This window comes from Tamandua tetradactyla, chromosome 1, assembly GCF_023851605.1.
Source record: "Tamandua tetradactyla isolate mTamTet1 chromosome 1, mTamTet1.pri, whole genome shotgun sequence".
In the NCBI taxonomy this organism is placed as follows: domain Eukaryota; kingdom Metazoa; phylum Chordata; class Mammalia; order Pilosa; family Myrmecophagidae; genus Tamandua; species Tamandua tetradactyla.
In genome coordinates, this window is record NC_135327.1 from 2,134,074 (window position 1) to 2,156,762 (window position 22,689).

General features: G+C 40.0%; 1 protein-coding gene and 1 pseudogene across 1 annotated transcript; both read right to left on the bottom strand.

The window, feature by feature from the left end:
- Positions 1–268: 268 nt before the first annotated feature.
- Positions 269–2,761, bottom strand: LOC143683126 (lupus La protein homolog pseudogene; annotated as a pseudogene).
- Positions 2,762–2,814: 53 nt separating this feature from the next.
- On the bottom strand, positions 2,815–22,583 carry PARD6B (par-6 family cell polarity regulator beta). The gene is made up of 3 exons (XM_077166679.1): positions 22,499–22,583; positions 16,782–17,004; positions 2,815–7,812 (listed from the first exon to the last, which is right to left on the bottom strand). The coding sequence occupies exons 1-3, from the start codon at positions 22,562–22,564 to the stop codon at positions 6,986–6,988; spliced, it is 1,116 nt and encodes a 371-aa protein (XP_077022794.1). The 5' UTR covers positions 22,565–22,583; the 3' UTR covers positions 2,815–6,985.
- Between the last annotated feature and the right edge of the window lie 106 nt (positions 22,584–22,689).

Sequence of the window (22,689 nt, forward strand, 5' to 3'; positions counted from 1 at the left end):
GTTGAAGGACAGAAGGACCCTGGAGGCGGTAGAGGCCACTTTTGCCTCCAACTGACAGAAGAAAGCAGAGCAAGAAATGGAGAGATGTTAAACTGTGCTGTAAAATACACATCTATTTCATTTTAAATTAATTAAAATTAAATCAAATTTACAGTTCAGCTTCTCAGCTTCACTAGCCCCATCTCAAGTGTCCAGTAGCCACATGGACACAATTAGACAGTGAAAAAGTTCTCTTCTGCCACACGGGTAGACAGTGGCTGTGCCTGAAGTTTGAGCCCTGAGGTTTTCAGTTACAGGAGCCAATAAGTTCCTTTTGAGTTTCAGGTGCCACATAAATACCTGAAGTTTCTAGGAATGACCAGGTTATATATAAATAGCTCAGTATCTGAAAATTTAGAATTAACAGTTACACCTCCTGAGTATATGTGACTGCTGTAAGACCTTACCATCTAGGACCCTTTACAATAGGCCCCAACCTGACAACCCATGCTCTCGACTTCAACTCTCTGAGTTTGTGTATTATAGTTATCCATATGACACACATTAGCTTTTTTTCGGTTTATATATTTTATTGTTTGTAGTAACACAGTCTCATATTACAAAGGCAATTTAGTGGAAGAAACTTCCCTTTGATATTTGAATCATTTGAAATAACACTAACAGAACCAGACATTTAAAAAAAAATCTCAATTGGATAACAAAACAAAACAAAAAGACAAACAAAAAAATCTTTCCTTTCTTACAGGTGGGCTTTGAAGTGGACCTAATTTGGTTTTCTTTTTAAAAATCTCCAAAGACAAAAACGGATTAAAATCTAATTAAAATGACTAAAAATTTTGCTTCCTAAGGTACTGGTCTCCAGCACCATTTCTGATTTTCTGTTGTTTTGATGCAGGTTCTTTCTTGTCTGCTTCTTCTCTTGCTCTTTTCACTGTTTCAGCTGCACCATTTTCAGTACTTTCATCCTCATGATCAAACTTAGTTTTCTTAACCTGAAACTGTACTTTTCCTTTAACAGACCCAGCCTGGGCAGCTTTATTTCCCTTTCCTTTTCCTTTAAATCTGCGACCTTTTGACTTCCATTTGTTTAGGGATTCTTGTTGATCTATTATTTTTTTAACATGTCTTTCTCCACCTCTCCTTCTAGTGCTTCCCACGTCACATCTTTGTTCCTTAATTGTAGGTTACCAATATTTGCATCTTTGGCTTTATCCAGTGCTTCTTTGGCTTTTTCTTTAAATATAATTATTTCGTCTTTTGCTTCTCTGACAAAGTCTATCCATTTTATTTCACCATGACTTGGGAAAAGGATGTTCAAATTTTCTCTACAAGTCTGATCATCTAAGCCATCTGGAAATTTTAGCAAGCAACCAATCTTTTCTTCTGCCAACGTCTGTTTTTCTTCTTGCCCTTGTTTGGCTCTTAATTTAGCTTCCACCATATTTTGCTTTCTTTCTTCATTCTTTTTTGTGAAGTAATTTTCCCTGAAAAGTATTAGCAGGTCTGTGTCTTTGTGTCTCTGACCAGGAGTCTCTACAGGCCTCTTGGCAGCCTCAGTGCTGTCAACACAACAAATATTGATCCCCTAACGCTGTGCATCTGAATGTTCAGTGCTTGACCGTCACCATCCAGCCATCCCTCTATGCCATCAGGGGTTGCATCAGTTGGGAAGTCTTTAAAATAAATGGATTTGTTTTTTTACATCATTTTTCTACTTGTCACTTCAGGGAGCAGATTACTTGGAGATCTTCCGATTTTAGTTTTATCTGCACCTATTTCCAGGGCTTTTGCCTTAGATTTGCTCAGTGTTCCACTATTACATTAAAGTCTGTTGTTAGTTTAACCTGTCCAATTTTATCATCATCTCCGAAGATACCCAACCTTTATCCAGTCTGGTATGTTCCTTTAAAAATTTGTCCTGTGGCAAAGTGAAGTGACCAAAATAGTACTCAATTTGATGACAGATTTTGGCCCCCAAAGCAGCCATTTTCCATCATTGCCATTTTCGGGCCTTGTGGTTCCTGGCTTTGCTGGGCTGGACGCCCACCTCCGCTGGCCAAGCACTCAAAGAAGGTGGGAGCGCACGCTAACTCTTCACATAGCATTAATCTAAATCTTCCGCAGTTTTAGGGAGAACTTTGTAGACTACTGCATACTGAGGATTTTTTATTTCTTAATTGTTAAATCTAACATTAATTTCCTTCTAATAGCAGCCAGACATCGACCCAGTGACAGTCATTTGACTGTACATGTAACTTCCTGGGGCAGTGCATATATCACTTTGGTTTGACAACACTTGAGTAGCTTGTAAATGATCTTTTTTTTTTTTTTTTGCTTTCTCCTCCAGCTAACAGCCACCATCACCAAGTGATAAGCTTTAAAAAGGTAACAGTCAAGACTCAATTCCTTAACAGTAAGGCACTCCCAAACTTGTTTAGGATTGCTCAGCTGCAAGTCACTAAAATATGCAGGCTTTAAGCCTCCATCATCAATTCAAGAGGAGAAAACCAACAGCAAATAAGAAGGTTTTATTAGTTGTTGCTAAACATTAAATTGAGCGCCTAAAGGCATACAACCAGGACTTGTTTTTCTTTAGTTTTTCCTCAAATCCCAATTTGTCAACAATTCTTACCCAAAACTGGAAACTTGGAAGTAGCAGGGATTTAAGGGGCAAACAGCATTAGGATCATGTTGGGGGCTAAAGAGAAGTTTTAGTTCCACACTATCGTTTCAGAGATAAAAAGCAAGTATGGTATGCAGTCAGTCTGTACCAATTAGGGATAATAAACCAACAGCAAATAAGAAGGTTTTATTAGTTGTTGCTAAACATTAAATTGAGCGCCTAAAGGCATACAACCAGGACTTGTTTTTCTTTAGTTTTTCCTCAAATCCCAATTTGTCAACAATTCTTACCCAAAACTGGAAACTTGGAAGTAGCAGGGATTTAAGGGGCAAACAGCATTAGGATCATGTTGGGGGCTAAAGAGAAGTTTTAGTTCCACACTATCGTTTCAGAGATAAAAAGCAAGTATGGTATGCAGTCAGTCTGTACCAATTAGGGATAATAATTATATGTATGTGGTGTCTAATTCGTACTTAGAGGAGTTTCAATCTATTTTTAAACTGAGACAGGAGGGGTGGGTGGTCAGAAAGATTTTCCTACAAACTGACTGGCAGAAGGGTTAGTGCAGAGGTCAACTAAGCCAACGTTTGGGCAACTAATTCGGGATCAAAATGGCTCAGAAAGAGGGGTTCTTTTTCTTAGGCCTTTTAGATTTTCAGTATAAATTTAATTCAATAATGTAGTCAATACCATCTAGGATGGGAATAAGCATAATCATGTGAATGTGAGTTTCAGAAGACAGCAAACTGTCACAGTAGTTTCATTTTATCTTAAATAATCTTGAATAATGTTCAAAGATAACTCTGGTTGGATATAATGCATAATGTGTCTCCACTATCAGAACTAAATATATTTTAATACACCTTATAGTCTATAGCCATAGGCTCATAATTGCAGTAAATTCATGTATGTCTTTAAACAATCAAAAGTTAAGGAGGCACACTGATGTTCACAGCGGCATTATTCACAACGGTCAAAAGTTGGAAGCAACCCAAGTGTCCATCAAGCGATGAGTGGAAAAACAAAACGTCCATACACACAACGGATTATTCGGCTGTGAGGAGTGAAGTCCTGTGAATGGACAACATGGAACAAGCCTAGAGGACACTAAATTAGCCAGACACAAAAGAATATTAGATGGCCTCACCGACATGAACTCATTATAAGCAAATTCACAGTTAGAATCTAGAGTATAGGCTATCAAAGGACAGTACGGGGGTAGAAAATGGGAAGCCGGAGCTTAATTTGTGCAAATTGTCTAATTAGATGGGTGGTAAATACTTGGAAATGGATAGTGGTGATGATGGCGCATTATTGTGAATGTAGTTAACAGCTCTGAATTTGTGACTGTGGTTGAAAGGGGAAGTTTTAGGTAGTTTATGTTAACAGAAGGAAAGTTAGACGGTAAAACATGGGACTGAACAGTGAAGCCTAGTGTGGCTGATGGACTGGTGTTAATAGTACAAATAGAAGAATGTTCTCTCATGAATTATAACATGTTAATATACGGTGGTATATGGGGAAAATACACCTAGTGTAAACTATGGACTATAGTTAACAGCAATAGTTTAATATTCTTTCATCAACTGTCATAAAGATTCCACAAACTGATGCAACGTGTCAACAACGGGGTATATGGGAACATTGTATTTTTTACATGATTTTTCTGTAGACCTACAATTTCTCTAATTAAAAAAAAATAACATTATGCTAAACGAAAAAACCAGGCACAAAGTACTACATATTGTATGATCTCATTTATATAAAAAGTAAATATAAATTGAGAGACAGCATTACATCAGTGCTTAGCAGGACCAAGAGGTGACTGCTAGGGGGTGTGGGTTTTTCTTTTTGTAGTGATGAATGCATAACTGTGAATATATTAAATGCAACTGAATGAACACTTTAGATGGATAGTATGACATTCCAATAAAACTGCTTTAAAAAAAAAGTAAAGGAAGCAAGGATCTTGTAACTAAGCAATTTCCTCCCTACCCTCTATAAAATGGTGCTTGGTAAATATTTGTTGGATAAATTTGCATATATTTTCAAACAAGAAAGTAGCCTTTATACAAGTCTATCTTTATTTGTAAAAAAGAATATACAACTAAAGCTAATTTGATTCTTTAAAATCAGTTCATTTAGTGATAATGCATTTTATAATAAAATAGTAGTAAAATACTGACATTTGATAGTTTAAACAAAGTACCATTCATGTAAAAATCATGTTGTAGTATGTAAAATTTAATTAGAAAATTTGTAGTTCACAAAAGTACATATACTTTGTCAATAGCTCATGAGAACATTATCATAAATTTACTTAAGATACAAAACAAAATTCACAGTTAGGCTTGACATTTAGTTCTGTAAGATTTTAAGCTGAGGCCAAATTATTTTTGTTATTGAACTGCACATGAAATAATTGATTCAGACTACCAATGAATTGATGTTTTATTGTATAACCAAAATCTATTGGTTTTACAATATGCCTAGATCAATTATTTCACCAATAATTTAAACGACAGAGATCTAGCTGAAAACCCCACTGACATACTCTTAGCAGAATAATTAAAAGTACTAGCAGCTTTGATTTTCATGAATACACACAAGATAAATTTGTATAGTACAATTTAAATTGGTACAAAAAGTCAAGCCCTAAAGTATTTTTTTCGAGAAAACTTTTTATGTTAAAACTTCTTTTAAAAAAGAAAAAGAGAGAGGTAGCATGTGAAAGTATTTTTACTTAAAATGTTGAACCCCTGCACCAATTATACTATAAATGAAATTAAACTTTCTGCATACTAATGTTATTTTGCCGTTCCAGAGTCAAATTTATAAGACTCACAGAATGTTAAAGCTGGAATGCCATTAAAGACAGTGGTGTACAAATGGAATATCTTCAGTGAATTCAACAAAAACTAGACTGCATTACATAATATTGTGCATTCAGTTAATAGTTTAGTGATAATATGTTTAGTGGTAATGTGAACAAGATACATTTAAATGTATTTTGAGTCAGTCAAATGATCTTCATTTAATCAAGACTTTACTTCATATATTTTTAACATATAGAGAAATATCCTTCAAAACAGAGTCATTGAATTCTTCATTGCTTGAATAGCACACAATCGCTACAAAGCTATTCATACTAGTCCTACCATAAAATTAATTAATAAATAACTCTGGGAGAAAGAGCCACAAGCCAGAGGGAACTTATATACTTTATAATATTCTGTTCTATATACAAGCATACCGTAGACCTTGTGCACATTGTACAATGACACATACCAAAACAGCAGGCAAAGAATGAAAGTTAGCAGCCTTACTCTTAACTTGTTCTAAATGGAGGCATTGCAAAGTAATAAATAGCCTCACAAAACTAATAGCGGTAACTCTACCTGTCAAAGGTGAATACCACATTTCTCATAAAGTGTAGGCAGTGTTTCTAGAAATTCCATTAATGACAACCCAAATTTTTTGTATAAAAAAAGTGCACAAGTTTATCCTACATGTACAATTCTCCTAGCTTGGGTGCATTTTTTCTTTTTTATCCAAAACAATTCACACGACTTGAATATAAAAACACACACACAGAGACATAAACAAGCAAAAGGAATGTTGGGAGTAAAAACAAGACCAGGTTAAAGGAGAGCTTCCCACATTACCTGTGTCAGTGGAATTGCTTTTTAAAACATTAATTAAACCTATGTGGAATTAGTTTGTAAATTTTAAGCTATAAGATAGACAAACACCAACTTGAATAACTGTTAAGAGTTTCATAACTCAAGAACATAGCTTCAATGCTTTATAATGTGACAACTGGCTTGATTTCTTAGGAATGAAAAACAAATGCATCGCAGAAAATAATTTGTTACAATCAACAACAGTAAAACATTAAGAAATCAAAATAAAATGCTGGGAACCTAAGAGCTGAGGTCCCCAGGGTACCAAAAGAGATAAAATCAGACTTCTTCACATTAGAGCTTTAAAAAAATAGTTACAGGAAAAATTAACCAGGCTCTGCACAGCAGGTTAAATATGCAATCACTTCAAACAGAAATGATCTGGTCCTCTCATATGGTTCTGAAAGTGTGCTCTAACATCCACTTTTCCACAGACAAAATAGCAAAAGCACATAAGATCATCAGCAAAGGCCCCTTTGTTTTAGACGCAAGTTCACCTCTGATCCAGCCAAAGTTTACATTAACAATGATCAAACAACTGTTTTACTAACATTTTAAGCTTGCAATAATTTTTCCTCATGCCTATTTCAGGTCCTGGGTTCAGAGGTATATGCTTTAAACCAGTCAAATTTACAAACCCCTGCGGCATCCTCACTCACAAAACATTCAGAGAATGGCTTTATAACGTTATGACTGTTCCATCTTCTTCTAAGAGTTTTTGATCTGAAGCACATGTTTCAAATTCTGTGTTTGTGCCACTTGCTACGGGTGCCATGTTAACCTCATTAGAAGGAATGAAACCATTCGGTTCGGACTCGAAGACGAGCTCCACTTGTGTTGGTTCCAGACTCTCAGGCGTGGGCACGGCTCTGGGAATCTGCCGTGGTACCCCGTTATCCTCAATGATAACGTCCTCTTCATCACTGTCCTCGTCCTCGGGCTCGAAGCTCGGCTCCAGCTGCTGAGGACAGCCAAGAAGGCTGTTATCAAGAGACTGGCCGGAGCTGCCGGACGTCCGGCTGTTCCTCACGACATTATTCCTCTGGTTTGCTGGCCTCACCGTGATGATGAGGTTGCGGCTGTTTGCGATCATCATGTCTGTGACCTGATCAAGGCTCTTCCCTGAAACCTCTATGCCATTGACCTCCAGGACCTCGTCGTTGACAGCGAGCAGTCCTGTGCCCTGGGCCAGGCCTCCCGGGACCAGTCTGGAGATGAAGATGCCCGGGACCTTCTCCAAGCCGTGCGGGGTCACCCTGACACTGGAGCCATCCCGGATGTAGAACCCCAGGGGCTTCTCAGTGCCGTACTTATAAAGACGAACCCTGCGATGCGTTTCTGGGAGAATATCCACGTCTATGATAGAAGACACAGGTCTGAAGTCTTGAGGCAAACTAATGACTATATGTGGCTTTTTCCTATGGTTGTCAGGACGCAGTACATTGGTTAAAACATTCTTCTTCTTTATTAGTGTGTCCGTACCAAAGGCACTGTAGTCTGCTTCTTCTGTTTAAAAATAAAATAAAATAATTACAGAAGTGCTGTAAAATACCCACTCATCTGCACTGAATCTGTACGCAAAGGGCAACTCAACTGTATGCGGAGGGTGAGTGAGTTACCGGCTCACTCCACTCCACTGGGCGCCTGCTCCGTCCTCAGCAATGATGCGCTATGCCGGCACAGCCACTAGGTGGCCCTCTCAGGGACACGCCACAAAGCTACCAAATACTGAAGTTAAATCTGATAAAGCTCAATGACTATTAAATTTAAAATGTCTAGAAGAACAGTAATAGGCACTTGCCTCTAATAAAGTATAAATGGTAGGACTACACAATAACTACACATTGAAAACACAATAAAAGTTTAAAAAGATTTGAAAAATGCAAAAAAAAAACCTGTTAACATTAGAGAGGAAAGTGGGATGAAGAAGCTGAGGGTTATCTCTGCTTCAGAAATATTCCTTGAGCTCCCCCCACCCCAACAACGAGAATGCCTTACTGATGCCTTATTTTAATGTAGCTTTTACCTGTAACTTAAATAATTTTATTGCACTTAATAGATGATACTAATATGACACAGCCAGCAGTTTGCTTCAGATAAAATATCAAAGTAAAAACCAGAATTCAGAGTGATCATTAACCACCGTGTTCACTGCTTTATTTTCAGCATGCAATAACCACTCGTTACATGACAAAACAGATTTCTTACTATGGAAGACAATAAAAATAGGTTTGAATGTATATTTCAATTACTCTAGTATAGAACTTCCTAGCAGAAAAAAGCTATGATTGTTACCTTTCCTGGAAACAAATAAACCAAACAACATTCAACATGACAGATGAAATACTGTTATATTCTGCAAATGCACTTTGAACCATCTTTTTAATTTTTTTTTAATATAACAACAAATGCAAACACTCTTAACTTTTGATCATTTCATTCTACATACATAATCAGTAATTCACAATATTATCACATAGTTGCATATTCATCATCATGATCATTTCTTAGAACATTTGCATCAATTCAGAAAAAATAAAAAGACAACAGAAAAAAATCCACACACTCCATACCCCTTACCCCTCCCTTTCATTGATCAGTAGCATTTCAACCTAAATTTATTTTAAGATTTGTTCCCCCTATTATTTATTTTTATTCCATTTGTTTTACTCGTTTGTTGATAAGGTAGATAAAAGGAGCATCAGACACAAGGTTTTCACAATCACAGTCACACTGTGAAAGGTATATCTTTACACAATCATCTTCAAGAAACATAGCTACTAGATTAACCATCATTTTTGACAAGCTACTTAAAATGTACTTTTCCTTTACTTGTTTAAAATACTTCCAATTTGCATGTTTAGTATATTCAACTCAATGACATAAAATGGCACACTTCTGATTTCCAAGGTAAATGAATAGACAAACTCAAATAATTATTAGGGGCAGGGCAGAGTGTCATTGAGTGAACCTGATGTACACCAAATACTTAAGAACTTCGGTCTTTATGTTCACAAACGCCTCCCCCCTCAGGTTTCTGGGGGAGTCCTTGATCTTTCGCTTCCCCACTTTAATTCTTTCTACACTGTGGAAAACACCAGCAGTGCAATGGCATTCCCTCTGCATGTCAAGGACCCTGACCAAGGGAGTGTAAGGGCTCTGGCTAACTGCAGACCTGACACCCCATTTAAATGGCACAGCTGCTCAACTCTAGGCAGGCTTTCCAGGACTATAGGAATCTGGGTGGCCAAATCCATTTTCAAAAGATACCAGAAAGCTACATTTTTAGGTAAAACTTCCCATTTTTAAATGCTGACACCTAGTTTAAAAAGCAACTAAACAAAAATTTCTGTTTGGGCCAAATAACACATCCAGGAGCTGAATTCGTTCCTCAAGCAACCAATTTATAACCTCTCATGTAAACTAAGGGACAACAGGATACCTAAAACCAGATATAGTTAAATCACGTGGTTAAGGGAAGACAGCCTACAAACAAAAAACCTAATCAGAGAATGAGAGTTAGGAAATGAAATTAATAGCTGGAACAAAATATAAAATTACATTTAAAAAAATAATTGGAATGGCGGGGGGGTGGGCACAGGTAATTCTGTGGTAGAAATCCTGCCTGCCAGACAGAACAATTCCTGGCCCAAGCACTCAAAAAAATAAAAAATAAATTCTTTTTCAACAAATGGTGCTGCAATAACGGGATAGAATTCATATGAAAAAGAATGAAATGTGACACATACACCCCACCACCACATACAAAAAAATAACTGGAATGGGGACAGAATGCTAAACATTAATTTGTTTAAACAAGTTTTCCCCTACTTCAGTTGCAGACATTGATAAAAATGGAAAACTAAAGATTCAGAACTTAAAAGCTTGTCAATGAGAATAAGAGACAAAAGGCCCACCAAAAACACCTAGTTCGTCTCAGTTACTGCTATAAACGACACTAGTATCATCACCTTGGTTTGCACAGTGCGACAATTTATCTCCTGTTTCATCCTCACACCCTCCCACTGGAAAACTATTATCACCTTCACTTTACTAGGCCTATCCTTCCAAGAGTCCCCAGCGAGGGTGGCATGTCCAGTGGGTAAGTCTGGAGAGCATCAGGGTTCTTTCTTATGCTGCTTCAACACTCTTCAAATACTAGTATCAGATCAGCACACAAGAGGAGGAGATTTTTTTTGTCCCCCCATGCTTTTGTGTTCATTTATAAAGTGTTTACACTGTGTTCTTAAAGAGACAGAACTTTATCTATAATTTGGCTTTAAAAATAAATTCATTGATGTAAGAATGTTTCTGGTAAAATTTTATCTGAAACTATCAAGAAGAGTCTTCTATGGAATGTTATCTCAATTATATATTTTCATTTTAAAGCAATTCATAATGAAAGCCTATATAATATCTATAAAGGAAATTGCGGGCCATACAAACTGGAACAAAATTAAGTTGTCTACATACCTACTCATGGGAAACCCTAAATCTGCATAATTTGGCAAAGCATCCAGACTCAGTTTGAATGCTCTGTGCTAACTTCCCAAAAGCAACATGCCCCAGTACAAAGGCACCTTTGTTCTCCCATCTAGCTAATCAGTTTCCAGGCACTGGGGAAAAAATATTTTGGCAGAAAGCCAGAGTACAGGGTACTAGTGCAAAGTGTAAAGGCTGATGTCCACAGGGCACCAGGCTGACTTTCTACCCGAGTCCCTACACCAGAGCACTAAACGCAGAGCAAGATTTGAAGTCTGAGGAGCGACGCGTAGGAACCTTGCCCTCCTAGAGGTCCAGGCTTATCATGCATAAGCAGTGTGTGATGTAGGCTGGCACAACAGTACCCACTTAGCCCAAGTCTGTCCCTCGGCTAACATCTCAGCTAATTAGAACAGACAAGGACACACCTAAAAGGCCTCTGAGCAGCCAGTTTCGACGTCTCACTCCCTTACACACATACAAACAAACTCTGCTCTGCTCTCACAGGAGCCCTACAGGCTCTCCCTCTAACCCTCTTACCCATGAAACGTTAATTCTGAACGTATGGTTACCTTATTTCTTAGCTCACAGAGGGTCATAAGTCACAAGTTCAGACCAGGGTGAGGGTCTGACAAGAGATACAAGTTAAAAAAAAAAAAAGCAAATCTGAGAAAAAAAACCCAGCTTTTTTATAAACCACATAAGCATTCCTGTACAGTAATAAAACACTTCATGACAGAGTCATCAAGAAAGTTAAAGATTACGTTCCAGCTGAAGTTCAGCAGAAAGACAGGGACAAATGAAATAATTTTTTTTTTAACATTTCAATCCAAAGGTTGATAAGCTTCTTGGGTCGAGAGCCAGACAGTGACTATTTCAGGCACTGCAGACCAATCTCTGCGCCAGGCGGCCAGACAATACGGCATGAGCCACACACTAACAAATGACCTACATGTTTTCCAATAAAACTTTATTTATAAAAATAGCTAGCAGGCTGGATCTGGCCCAAGGATGTGTTCTAATTCAAAATGGTTAAACAGATTAGGCAACCTTACAAGGGCTAAATGTCACTTAAAGCAACAAATTTTGCAGACCCCTTCATTTCCTGTTACAAGAAAAATCAATTGCTAAACACTGAATGGACACCTGCTATGTGCCAGGCATTGTACTCTGTGCCACAGACTCAGGGGACAAAAGAGACACAGTGTCTGCTTCTCATGGTGCTTAGAGTCCGAAAGAGAAGATGGCAACTAACAGATAATCCCCAATACTTACGCTATTACAGTGGGGCCAAGGAGAGCCGTGTGCACTGCTGTGGGAGCACACATGGAGACATAACCTGGCTTGCAGGGTTAGGGTCAACCTTGAGGAAAGGGAGGTTCATGCTGAGACTGGAAGAGAAGGGGACAGGAGTCAGCGAGGTGAGAGAGGGGAGAACATCCCAGGTACAAGGCAGAGTAAATATGCAGAAGCCCAATACAACCAGAGTGGAGGGTGCAGTGGAAGGTGGAAAAGGAAGTGGACAGCCAAGTTGGAGGCAGAGACCCTTCAGGTGGGTTAGGGTCCGAGGCTCTGGCCGAGGGGCAGCAGGAGGACCCGGGACCGTGAACAGGAGTGTGATGGCAATCTCACCTGCCTGTTCACAAAACGCAGGCCCACGAGCACGACAGGGGACAGAGGAGGGCCACAGGGGACAGCGGCAGGGTCAGGGTGCTACCTGGCCGGAAGCAGAGGCAGCGGAAATGGGGAAAGAAATGTGAAAGATAATTAGGGGCAGTTTAATAGATGTGACGACCAACTGAAAAACAGGTGTGTGTCAAAGCTGACACCCAAGTTTCTGCCACAAGCAACTTGTGTCATATTTTGAGATATTACTCCACAATTTCTTGTTCTCTTAAAAATGTTATATTTGGGGCCATACTTTTGTTAAAAACTACTTTTTATAATTTACTATTGAAATGTATATCCCTTATACTATTTTGAAGTTAAACCCTGATTTGCTAAAATGTAACTTTAATGTATGCCTACAAAATAATGACCAATGCATAGGAAGGTCTAAGAGGTGAGGGCAGTGCCCAGTCACAGGCGGCCCAGGGCCATCCCCTTAGTGAGACCACGTTTTAAGCAAGGTCCACGCGTTTCCAACAAACTCCTTTGATAAATCTAAGATGCATGTCCGACAAAAACAGATCATGATGTAGGAAAAAGTTCTGGTGTAGATATTCTGATTAGATCTGACGAGAAGCTTGTGCTCATCTTGACTGGCTGGAAGTTTTTAAATGTAATATACATTTTCCTGGCTGTATTTCAAATCTACAGGAATGACCTGGGAATTTTTCATAGGTGCAAGCAGATTTTCTAAACCTGTTTTGTATACACAATAACAATCTAAACAATAGGGAACACTCTATTCTGTACCTTCTCTTCTCTCTCCCAATTAGTATACTCTAACTCCAATAGGGGGTAGGAGTGACCAAAGACCTAGAAATCCTTCTTTGTGAAAGTAACTTTTAAGATATCAAGTTTTTATTTTGTGACATGCAGTCACTCCAACTCACACTTGAGCCAACTCTGTAAAAATGGCTATCTTGTCAGTGCTTTGGTCCCATGCCAGTGCCTGTTCGGCTGTCCCCAATGCAGCAATACCCAGCCTTCAGAATGGAATGGCTTTGCCCACCTCCAATGCTGCTCAGGACTCGCGAATCCCTGTGTGTGTTTCTGGCCTCCCCGCCATCCCACTATTCTTGCTGCCATTCTGATCTACTGCCCTTTAAGATATCGGGTAGTTTTTGTTTTTACTTCTACAATAATAGGCTCCACATACCAACAGAGTATGGGGTTTTTCTTCTAACAATAAGTTATAATAAAAGAGAGAACTTTTGAAGATATGCAACACAATACAATCTTCCAATTCAGACTATAAAGTAGTTTACCCACTCAATCATGAATTTTCACTTAAATTTTATTTGGTCAAGTATATCAGATTTTAAATGATCACATGGCTTTAAATCATGCAATCTGTTTTTAACAAATCACTTGGTGGTCTTATCAAGTGTAGCTGCTGCCCTGCTGATCCCTTAACTGGAATTCAATAAGCCAAGAAAACAGAAACTATGTCATGATTAAACTGTAAAATGTAACTACAGCTAATGCCAAGCTTTGTATTAGTTTCCTGAACTTTATGTCCATTAAGGACCATAGAGAATCATCTCTCTACTCAACATCTGCTGAGCTGTCATAAGAAAAAAGTATCAACACGAACAGCACGCTACTGCATAAATCAGCTACAGATTAGTGCTGGACAGTGGTAATTAAGACCATCAATAAAACAAGTTAAAGAATCCGTAAATGGGATAATTCCATGTGGACAGAGGATCATCTGGTAAAGGTGGGAGGGTGCGAGGCTTTGGCTAGGGGGTCAAGAGAAAACCATCTGAGAAAGTTGTTACTTCGTGAAATGAGATCTGAAGGGTGCGGATGCAGTCAAGGGAGGGCCTGGAGGGAAAGTTTCTTGGGAAAAATAAGTGCACAAGCATGGACACAGCAACAACCTCACCAAAGGCAAGGGCCAGAAAGAAAGCCAACACGGTGGCTGTGAGGACGGAAGAAGAGGAGGGTGGGACGCTCACAGCAGGGAAGATTTTCTTCTGGCTGCAATGGGGAAGCCAGCAGAGGGGTTAAGCAGGAATGAATTGAACTAACTTGCTCTCATTCTATGCTGAAGTCATATCTGCATTGAATTTACGTTTTTTAAAAACTAAAATCTATCTACTGAATGGACTACTCATCTCTAAATCAAATTCTGAGGGCTAAATCAAATTTTAATGGCACTAGAAGTGTTACCACTTCTATTCACATTTGAACATATTTTTATACCAAAACAAAAACGTTCAAAAGCCTCAATAAAAATATAGGAAAAGCTTCTAACTCCAATTTTATAGCACTCAATAAATAAAAAATTAATAAAAGAAACAGCAGATGTCAGATCCACTCTTCAAAGACGCGAGGACTAATTCCATGATCACGCAAGTCCTACAGTTCTGTTAACAAAAACACGTGGTAGTACATTCCAACTCCTGTCATCTTGCTAACAAAGGGAATAATCAATAAGATTTTTCAAATGACTGTTTAAATCTAGTCGTATTACACTTGAATAACCATTCCAGACAGCAACTAAATTATTGATGAAAATTACAAGTGATTGCTAAAGGCCTATTATTCAACCATAATTATTTAACTTTTTTTCCCCAACAACGATTATGTGCTTAAAATGACAAGTTCCACTCAAAAGTCTTGTCCTTCTTCCGCCTGTATGGACATTCTTCCTTTCCTATGTAGCTTTCCAAGGTGCTCTGCTGGGTCTATATTTCACCTTACCGTATGTCTACTCCCGCAATTTCAACCATCACTTTGCTGCACACTCTTGAATCTCTCTCTCACTAGTCTACAAACTTCCATCCCAAATCTATCCTAAGCTTCAGTCAACCATTTCTAGTTTCCTGCACGACATATTCAACTCACCAGTCTCTTATGTGTTCCAAGATGAAATCCATAATTTCCTTTCCCAAATCCATCCTGCTCTCAAATTATGCTTGTTTACAGCACTGTCCCAGCCATGAGTCAAAACTTAAAACTCCCCTCATCACTGTCCCATTCAGCACGAGGGCTGTGGCTCTCAAACATTTCCTATATTTCAAATGCTCACACTGCTACTTTCTTCACCTAACCTACATTAGCAACTTCTCAACCAGTCTCTTCTCCACATGCTCCCTGCTTCCTACTATACACTGCTGCCCACTCCAATTCAATCTTAACAGCCAAATTAACCTTCTTAAAGTGGTATACTCTAATTATATCGCGACCCTATTAAATACCATGAGATCCAACTCAGAGGTCTTTGAGAAATTTTTGCGTGTGAAAGCACTTTGTAAATAAAATAGACACAGACATTAGTCTTACAGGTTTATTTTGTTGGTGGACTTTAGTTCCTCCAAACCCAGAAAAGCAAAGATACATAAGAAGGTGGAATTTCAAAGCCCTGGGAGTGGCCAAATGCTTATCAACTGATTGGAAATAGTTTCACCTTCAAGCCAGTTGAGTTTTCACAAGCTTCTTTCTGGGTTGGTTTACAAACACAGCAAGGCCTAGGCTCCCTGATCTCTTCTGGCTTCCCAAACTTCACTTACCAAAGAGAAAGAATAAATGGCACACACCGTAATGATTCCTGCCCTGCTGCCCATCTTCAGACTCATGCGCACACAACACACGCACTCACACACTGGGAGGCAGCTCACAAGCTACAAAATACTTAGGTTCAAAACACATTTGAAAATTCTTGTCAAATACAGTAGTTATTTCAAATGTCCTTTTGTAAGACTAATTCAAAGTTTACATCCCTCCAAAATAATATCTTGCTATCTAAAACTTTCAGATAATTTAACTAATTTTATGTATTTCTGTGGGAAATATTCTAGAAGGGAGGGAAAAGAAAACATTTACTTGGTGCTGACTACATGCCAGGGCACTGTACTTGGCTCATTTAATTGTTAGAGTAATCTTAGGAGGTGTTACACTCACTCTACTGATAAAGACCCTGAGCCTCAGTAGGATTACAGTCCTTCATGTGCCTATTAAACAGTAAATACAGCACCTGAAAGTGCTATAAAACAAGACGAGAATGCTCTTCTGACTCCAAAGTCATACCCCTTCCACATCTCTCTAAACAGACAAAAATTCACTCAGTGAAGTGAAGATTCAATAAATTCCTAATTTTCAAGACTATAAAAGGATAATAACACACATTTTCTAATATGCACTTTAGAGAAAACATTAATTAGACCAAAAAACACACAAATGTTTAACCTACTGGTTAGTTAACATAATATTCACACAAAATGTTTATTCTAAGTTTGTGATGAAGAAATTTGTGTATCTTATCAATAGAAAAACAAACTACTATTTCTAAAACAATTTTTCTAAACAGCGGTACTTACCCTTCTTTTGTATAAAAATCCTAAGCAGCGGGTTGGCTGTTGAAACAGCTTTGTGATAATTATCATCATTATTTATAGGTAGTAAGTCTCCATGGATGTCTGCGTAGCCTACTAAAACGTCAACATTGGGTATCTTATGAACATGCTGCAGCAATCCATAAAATTCATCAAATTTTCCAGGTTTTGATCTTTCCAGCGAAAACCGACGAAATTCAGCTCCAAACTGTAAATATAACACATTAAATTTTTAAAAAACATAAGTAAAAAGGGGGAAATGAAGTGTAACAAATAAGGTATCAGTGGCTGAGAGATTTCAAATAGAGTCGAGAGGTTACTCTAGAGGTCACTATCATACCTTGCCAAACCCCAACCAAAACCATTCCAGCCAATCCTAATGAATACCTAGCGTATTACAAAAGATTCTGCAAAGGTTCCATTACCTAGAGTAACTTTCCAGAAACCTACAACCTCCAGTGGGTCCCCGAACCAGACAAAACCTGAAACCTAGAGGTGCCAGTCTCTCTAGAACATCAGCTAGTTCAATCTTCCTACCCCATATTATGAACAGACCCTTCCAATACGAAAAAGTTAGAATGGACATAGCCCAAATATCCCTAAAGAGTGGGAGAAAGACCAAAGATGATGGTGGAGTCACACAAAGACAGGGTTTAACAAATGAGTAGGACTGCTGAATCATTATATTGATATTTCTTTTAGTCTCCTGTATCTTAGAGCAGCTAGAAATAAAAATCTAAAATTGTGGAATTGTAACCCATACCAAACTCTGAAATCTGTTCTACAACTAATTGTTGTGCTGTGCTTTGAAATCCATTGCTTTTTGTATATATGTTATTTTTCACACACACACAAATGTTGATTGCGATGATAAAATACATATATATTCCTTCTAGTCTTCAATTTTCTGGAGAAGCTAGAAGGAAAAATCTGAGATGATGGTATGGTAGCCCATGACAAACTGGGATCTGTCCTATAACTACTTGTTGAAGAGTGCTTTGAAAACTATTGCTTTTTCTTTCTTTGCTTTGTATATGTCACATTATACAATTTAAAAAGTTAAAGACATAGGTAACAGAAGGACCCAATTTAAAAATGCATGCATTAGAAAAATTAACATAGCGAGTTCTTCCCTTAATAAAGAAGACTTACTTCCTGTGATATTGTCCATTGTCAGACCCCCACTATCTGGAAGTAAAATTGCCTAAGAAAGGCCCAGGAATGCGTCTCCTCACTACAGTGTCTCCAGAGGGCATCCTTTCTAGAGAGGTGCAGGCCCAGTCAATCCCTGGAGTCCCCATGCCTTGCCCAGGACTGGCAAGTGACTCAGCTCAAACCCTGTCTGCAAACCAGACTCATGGGGCACCATGGAAGGATATGCCCGCATCTCTATTTTGGTCACCTAAGCTCCTGCCCCAGGAAAGGAACCATGATTTCACAGGCTGTGGTGAGGATTAATAGAAATACACAGAAAGTACCCTGAGTTCCTCAGCATAAGGTACTAAAGAAATGAAGATATACTGTGTGAGAAATAGGTCTAGAGATAAGAAGCATCTTTCCTACGTTAATGCTGAAAAAGAAGCTTTATTAATACATAAAATATATGCCCTACAATTGTTATTAACAATTAATGCCATAAATGTTTATGTGCTTGGCACAGTGCTAGGCCCTAGAGACTGAACAACTCAGGCTGCTCCACAAGCTCGCCAATTAGTGGGTAAAGAGAATAATTACATCAGAGAGGCATTAAGGGATCACAAAAATAGGGAGGATGACTATCTTCATTCTCACAGTTCTGATTTCGGATCTCTGTCCCTTTTCTGCTCTCCAAATGCCCAATCACTAAAGTGGTTCTTACCCAACACTAAGGACTGCGTCTAGTCCATAATAAACAGGACCTAACTTACTATGGACTAGCAAGACATTTCCTCCAATGTGGAAACCAAGGAGAAGTTCATCAGCCGTTCTGAAAAAGTATCCCAGTCACAGAAGTTTGGGAAACGCTACATTACTATCAATTGCTCTCTAAGTTACTGCAGAGATCAGCATAACGAAAGGTTTGGTTAAATCCCAGGCGGGGTTTTTCTATTTAAACAAACGTTTCCCAAATGTGTCTGGCCACTGAGTAAAAAAAATGTGCCACGGAGACGGCATCTTAAGTATCATGCAGAGAAAGCCCCTATCATAATAATTTGAGCTGTTTACAAATGTGTCAATTCATTTTCCCAAGGTCCCAGTGGTGTATCTGGATTCACTGCTTTTGCTAGATCTAAGAAATTCAGCTGCCTTCCTTATTACCCACATTAATCAGTGGTTTTAAATTAAAGTCCAAACTCACCAAAACTACCTATTACCTCTAATAAATAAAGTTTCCAAAACACACTCCTGAAGCAAACACTTAACATTTGTCAAGAAAATAAGGTGACTCATACCTAAGGCTCTCAAAAAGTTCAGTCACACCTTCACATTTCATGGTAAATAAAAACTTGGGAACACCCTTCATATCAGAGTTAGTCTTATGATGTTATCAAAAGTCATAGTTTCTGCTCCATTTTCTTTATTCTGGTATCACAACATAATATTGCTAGTGCTGATTCATCCACAGGATTTACCACTTCCTCCGATGTATTATGAATGGGAATAATGCCTAATAATTATGTTACAGCTTCAACGTTTTTGCTAAAACTTTTGGATGAAAATTCTTTGCTCAACATTTTTTCTCCCATTTGAATGTATGACAAAATCAAAGGAAAACTGTCTGGCTTCACAACAGCTGTGCCCTTTTGCAAATGTTGGCAGGAAAAAGAAGACACTTGTGATTCTTGCAACAAACAATAAGATTAAAAGAAGTTTTTACTACACGAAGAAAAATACTAAAAGAGATAAAATTAAGACCTGCTCAACAATTATCCAGAGGAATGATTCACAAGCGGAACCATGTACAACGTTCTGCAGCCAGGCCCACCCTGTACTGGCTGTCCAGAATGCGAGCGGACTCCCCCGACCCCACCATCAGTGGGTACATTTTGCAAAGGTAAACTTAATTCTAATATTCTATTTCCCAATGAAGAGCAATTAGGAAGTTTTATGGCTCAAAGACTGTTTCAAGGTTATTAAAGGTCACCGCGTTGATTACTGATTAAGAACTTTTCCAACTCTGGAGAAACAATTAGGAAGATAAATCAGTTACCAAAGAAGAATCACATGGTGGCTGGTATCACCAATTTAACTGCAAGCACATTCGCATTATCCATTATTTCTATTATCAGTACAATTTTCCCTTGTATGAGCAAAGATAATAAAGTTGATACTACTGATTTCTATGCTGAAGAAAACCTATCCAAATACTGTATGTGGCTTAGATGACAAATGCTTTATTCAATACATTAAAAATAAATGTCTTAGGGTACACAGGTGGGTCAGTGGTAGAATGCTCGCCTGCCATGTGGGAGACCCATGTTAGGTTTCCAGCCCATGCACCCAAAAACAGCAAATGTAGTAACCTTAACCATACATGTTTTATATATAAGGTTCTTTGTACAAACCTTAATACACGTTTTATTCACACTAGAAACAGGCGCTCTGCTGTGCCTATTTATCCAGAAAAATACTGGGCCCACACTGCACTCAATGCATGCTCTATTAAAGAGACATGGTACACTAAAAATGCATTATGGCAGTGATCAAACACACAACATACGGTTTGGACACAAATATGTGAAAGAGTCACAAATTGGCTGGCAGAAGGGCCAAAGGCCTGAGAGTCCATTCACCGGTGCTCAACCCTTCCTAGTACTAAGAAGAGTACTACTTGACAACAAGTATCAGTGCACCTAGATGGAGCACTGTCACAACCCTACTCACTTTTTCCAATAATAAAAAGTTAAAAATTTGCTACCAAGATTAAGACCACAAACTATTTTAAGATTATGCACTATCAGAAGTGTTTTTCTATCCTTAACCTCAAGTCCCACAAACCCAAGCCAGATTCATAACAGAACCGCCACCAGAAGTTCCAACCAGTGAGCTGGGGCCACCAGCAGCAGCTCAGACGGAAGAGGAAAAGCTCTAAGTATTCTGAGTCACCTTAACTTAACTTTTAGTTCCAGCAAAACACTCCAAGCCAACTGCTGCAGCAATTCCAAAGAGGACCCAGGGAAGAACAGTCCTTAAACTGCTCTAATTAGATTTCTATTCTTATTAAGAGTGGTTTCTAAGACTAATCCCTATCCTAATACATGAGTTCTTAACACACAAAGTTTAAAAATGTGATTCTCGGTTCCACCTACTTTCAGAACGTGGCTTATCAACCCCAGACAATAAAAACATTCTACCCACGGGCTCCAGGAAGCTTTCCTTATTCTTAAGTACTTCACTCAAATCACTCCTCGATTTTGCATTCTCCCTCAGCAGTCTTATATTCAATGATGCATCATTATTTTTGAAGTTGATATGCTTTTATTTTTATCCTACTATTTTGAGTACTTTGGTTTTCTCAACTTTGTTCTCAGGGCTCAGACAGAATTCTGATTTTTGTAGTGCTTAAAAGCTATCCAGCTTCTCATCTGTAAAAGGTGATTCAAACGTGATTATCCAAACTCTCTCTGGCTCTTCAATTCATCAAATACTTGCTGAAACGCTCCTACAACGGCGGATCACCTTAAATTCCAGTTCAAAACCTGCTTTGGAAAGCATTCCCTAACTAATCCCTGCAGACTACTCTGCTTCCTGGGCCTTGCAATTTAGGAATTCGGTTGAAACCCAAGTAATTATCACCAGACTGGCATACCGTTGGTCAAAGGTGAAAGCACTTGATGTTAAAAGGGAGCACCATGGAATGAAAAGAGCATCCAGACTCAGACTGTAAAATGCTACTCAAAAGCAAGGTGATAGTGCTAATTTTAAGGATTAAATGCGTACCAAAGCAGTACTAGAAAAATTCCGAGCAGGAATCAAGCTAACTTTAAAAGGCGCCTATGGATGACTGGGCTCTCTCCTACGCCACCCCACGCATCCTGGACCACGAGGAAGGGGTGACACGGCGACGGGCTGCTCCCCACCTTCTGCTCCTGGTCCAGGAGGTGGAACACCCCGAACTTCCCGAGCCGCCCTGCTCGCACAATTCTCCCACCCTCGCGTTGGCCTCAGCCCTTCCATCCCCGAACAAGAACGACGTGAGATGCTCCACTGGGTCTCCACCGGGCCAGGGGCCGTCCCCGATTCCCGGCCCGGCCCTCCCCACCATCGCCCACTGCAAAAGCTCCAGCCCCGCACGCCACGGTCCCCGCCTCCGGCCGCCCCGTCCCGGTCTCCGCTCAGCGGGGCCTCGCGCCCCACCACCGGCCGCCGCTCAGCGGGCCCTCAGCCCCCACCCCGGGCCGGCCCCGAGCCGATCCTCGTCCCCCGGCCGCCCCCAGCCGGGCCTCGTGCCCCCCCAACCCAGCCGCCCCAAACCGGGCCTCGCGCCCCCAACTCCCTGGCCGCCCCCAGCCGGGCCTCAACCCCCGCCCCGGCAGGGCCTCGCCCCCCCCGCCCCGGCCGCCCCCAGCCGGGCCTCGAACCCCCCCTCGGCCACCCCCAGCCGGGCCTCACCACCCCCATTCCCCGGCCACCCCCAGCCGGGCCTCGTTTCTCCCCCCACCCCCGGCCGCCCCCAGCCTGCATTCGCCCCCCGCGCCCTGCCCTCCGGCCCGGCCGCGCACCTTGCTCTTCACCTCCATGGTGCCCGGGCAGCCGCTGCCCGCCGCGTGCCGGTGGCTGCGGTTCATGCTGGCGCCGGCCGCCCTGAGGCGCGCGGGGGCGAGTGCGCGACCCGAAGGCTCGGACCCGCCGTCTCTCAGGCACCTGCAGAGGGGCCGCGACGGCTCGGCGCGCGCTCGGCTCAGCGGGATCT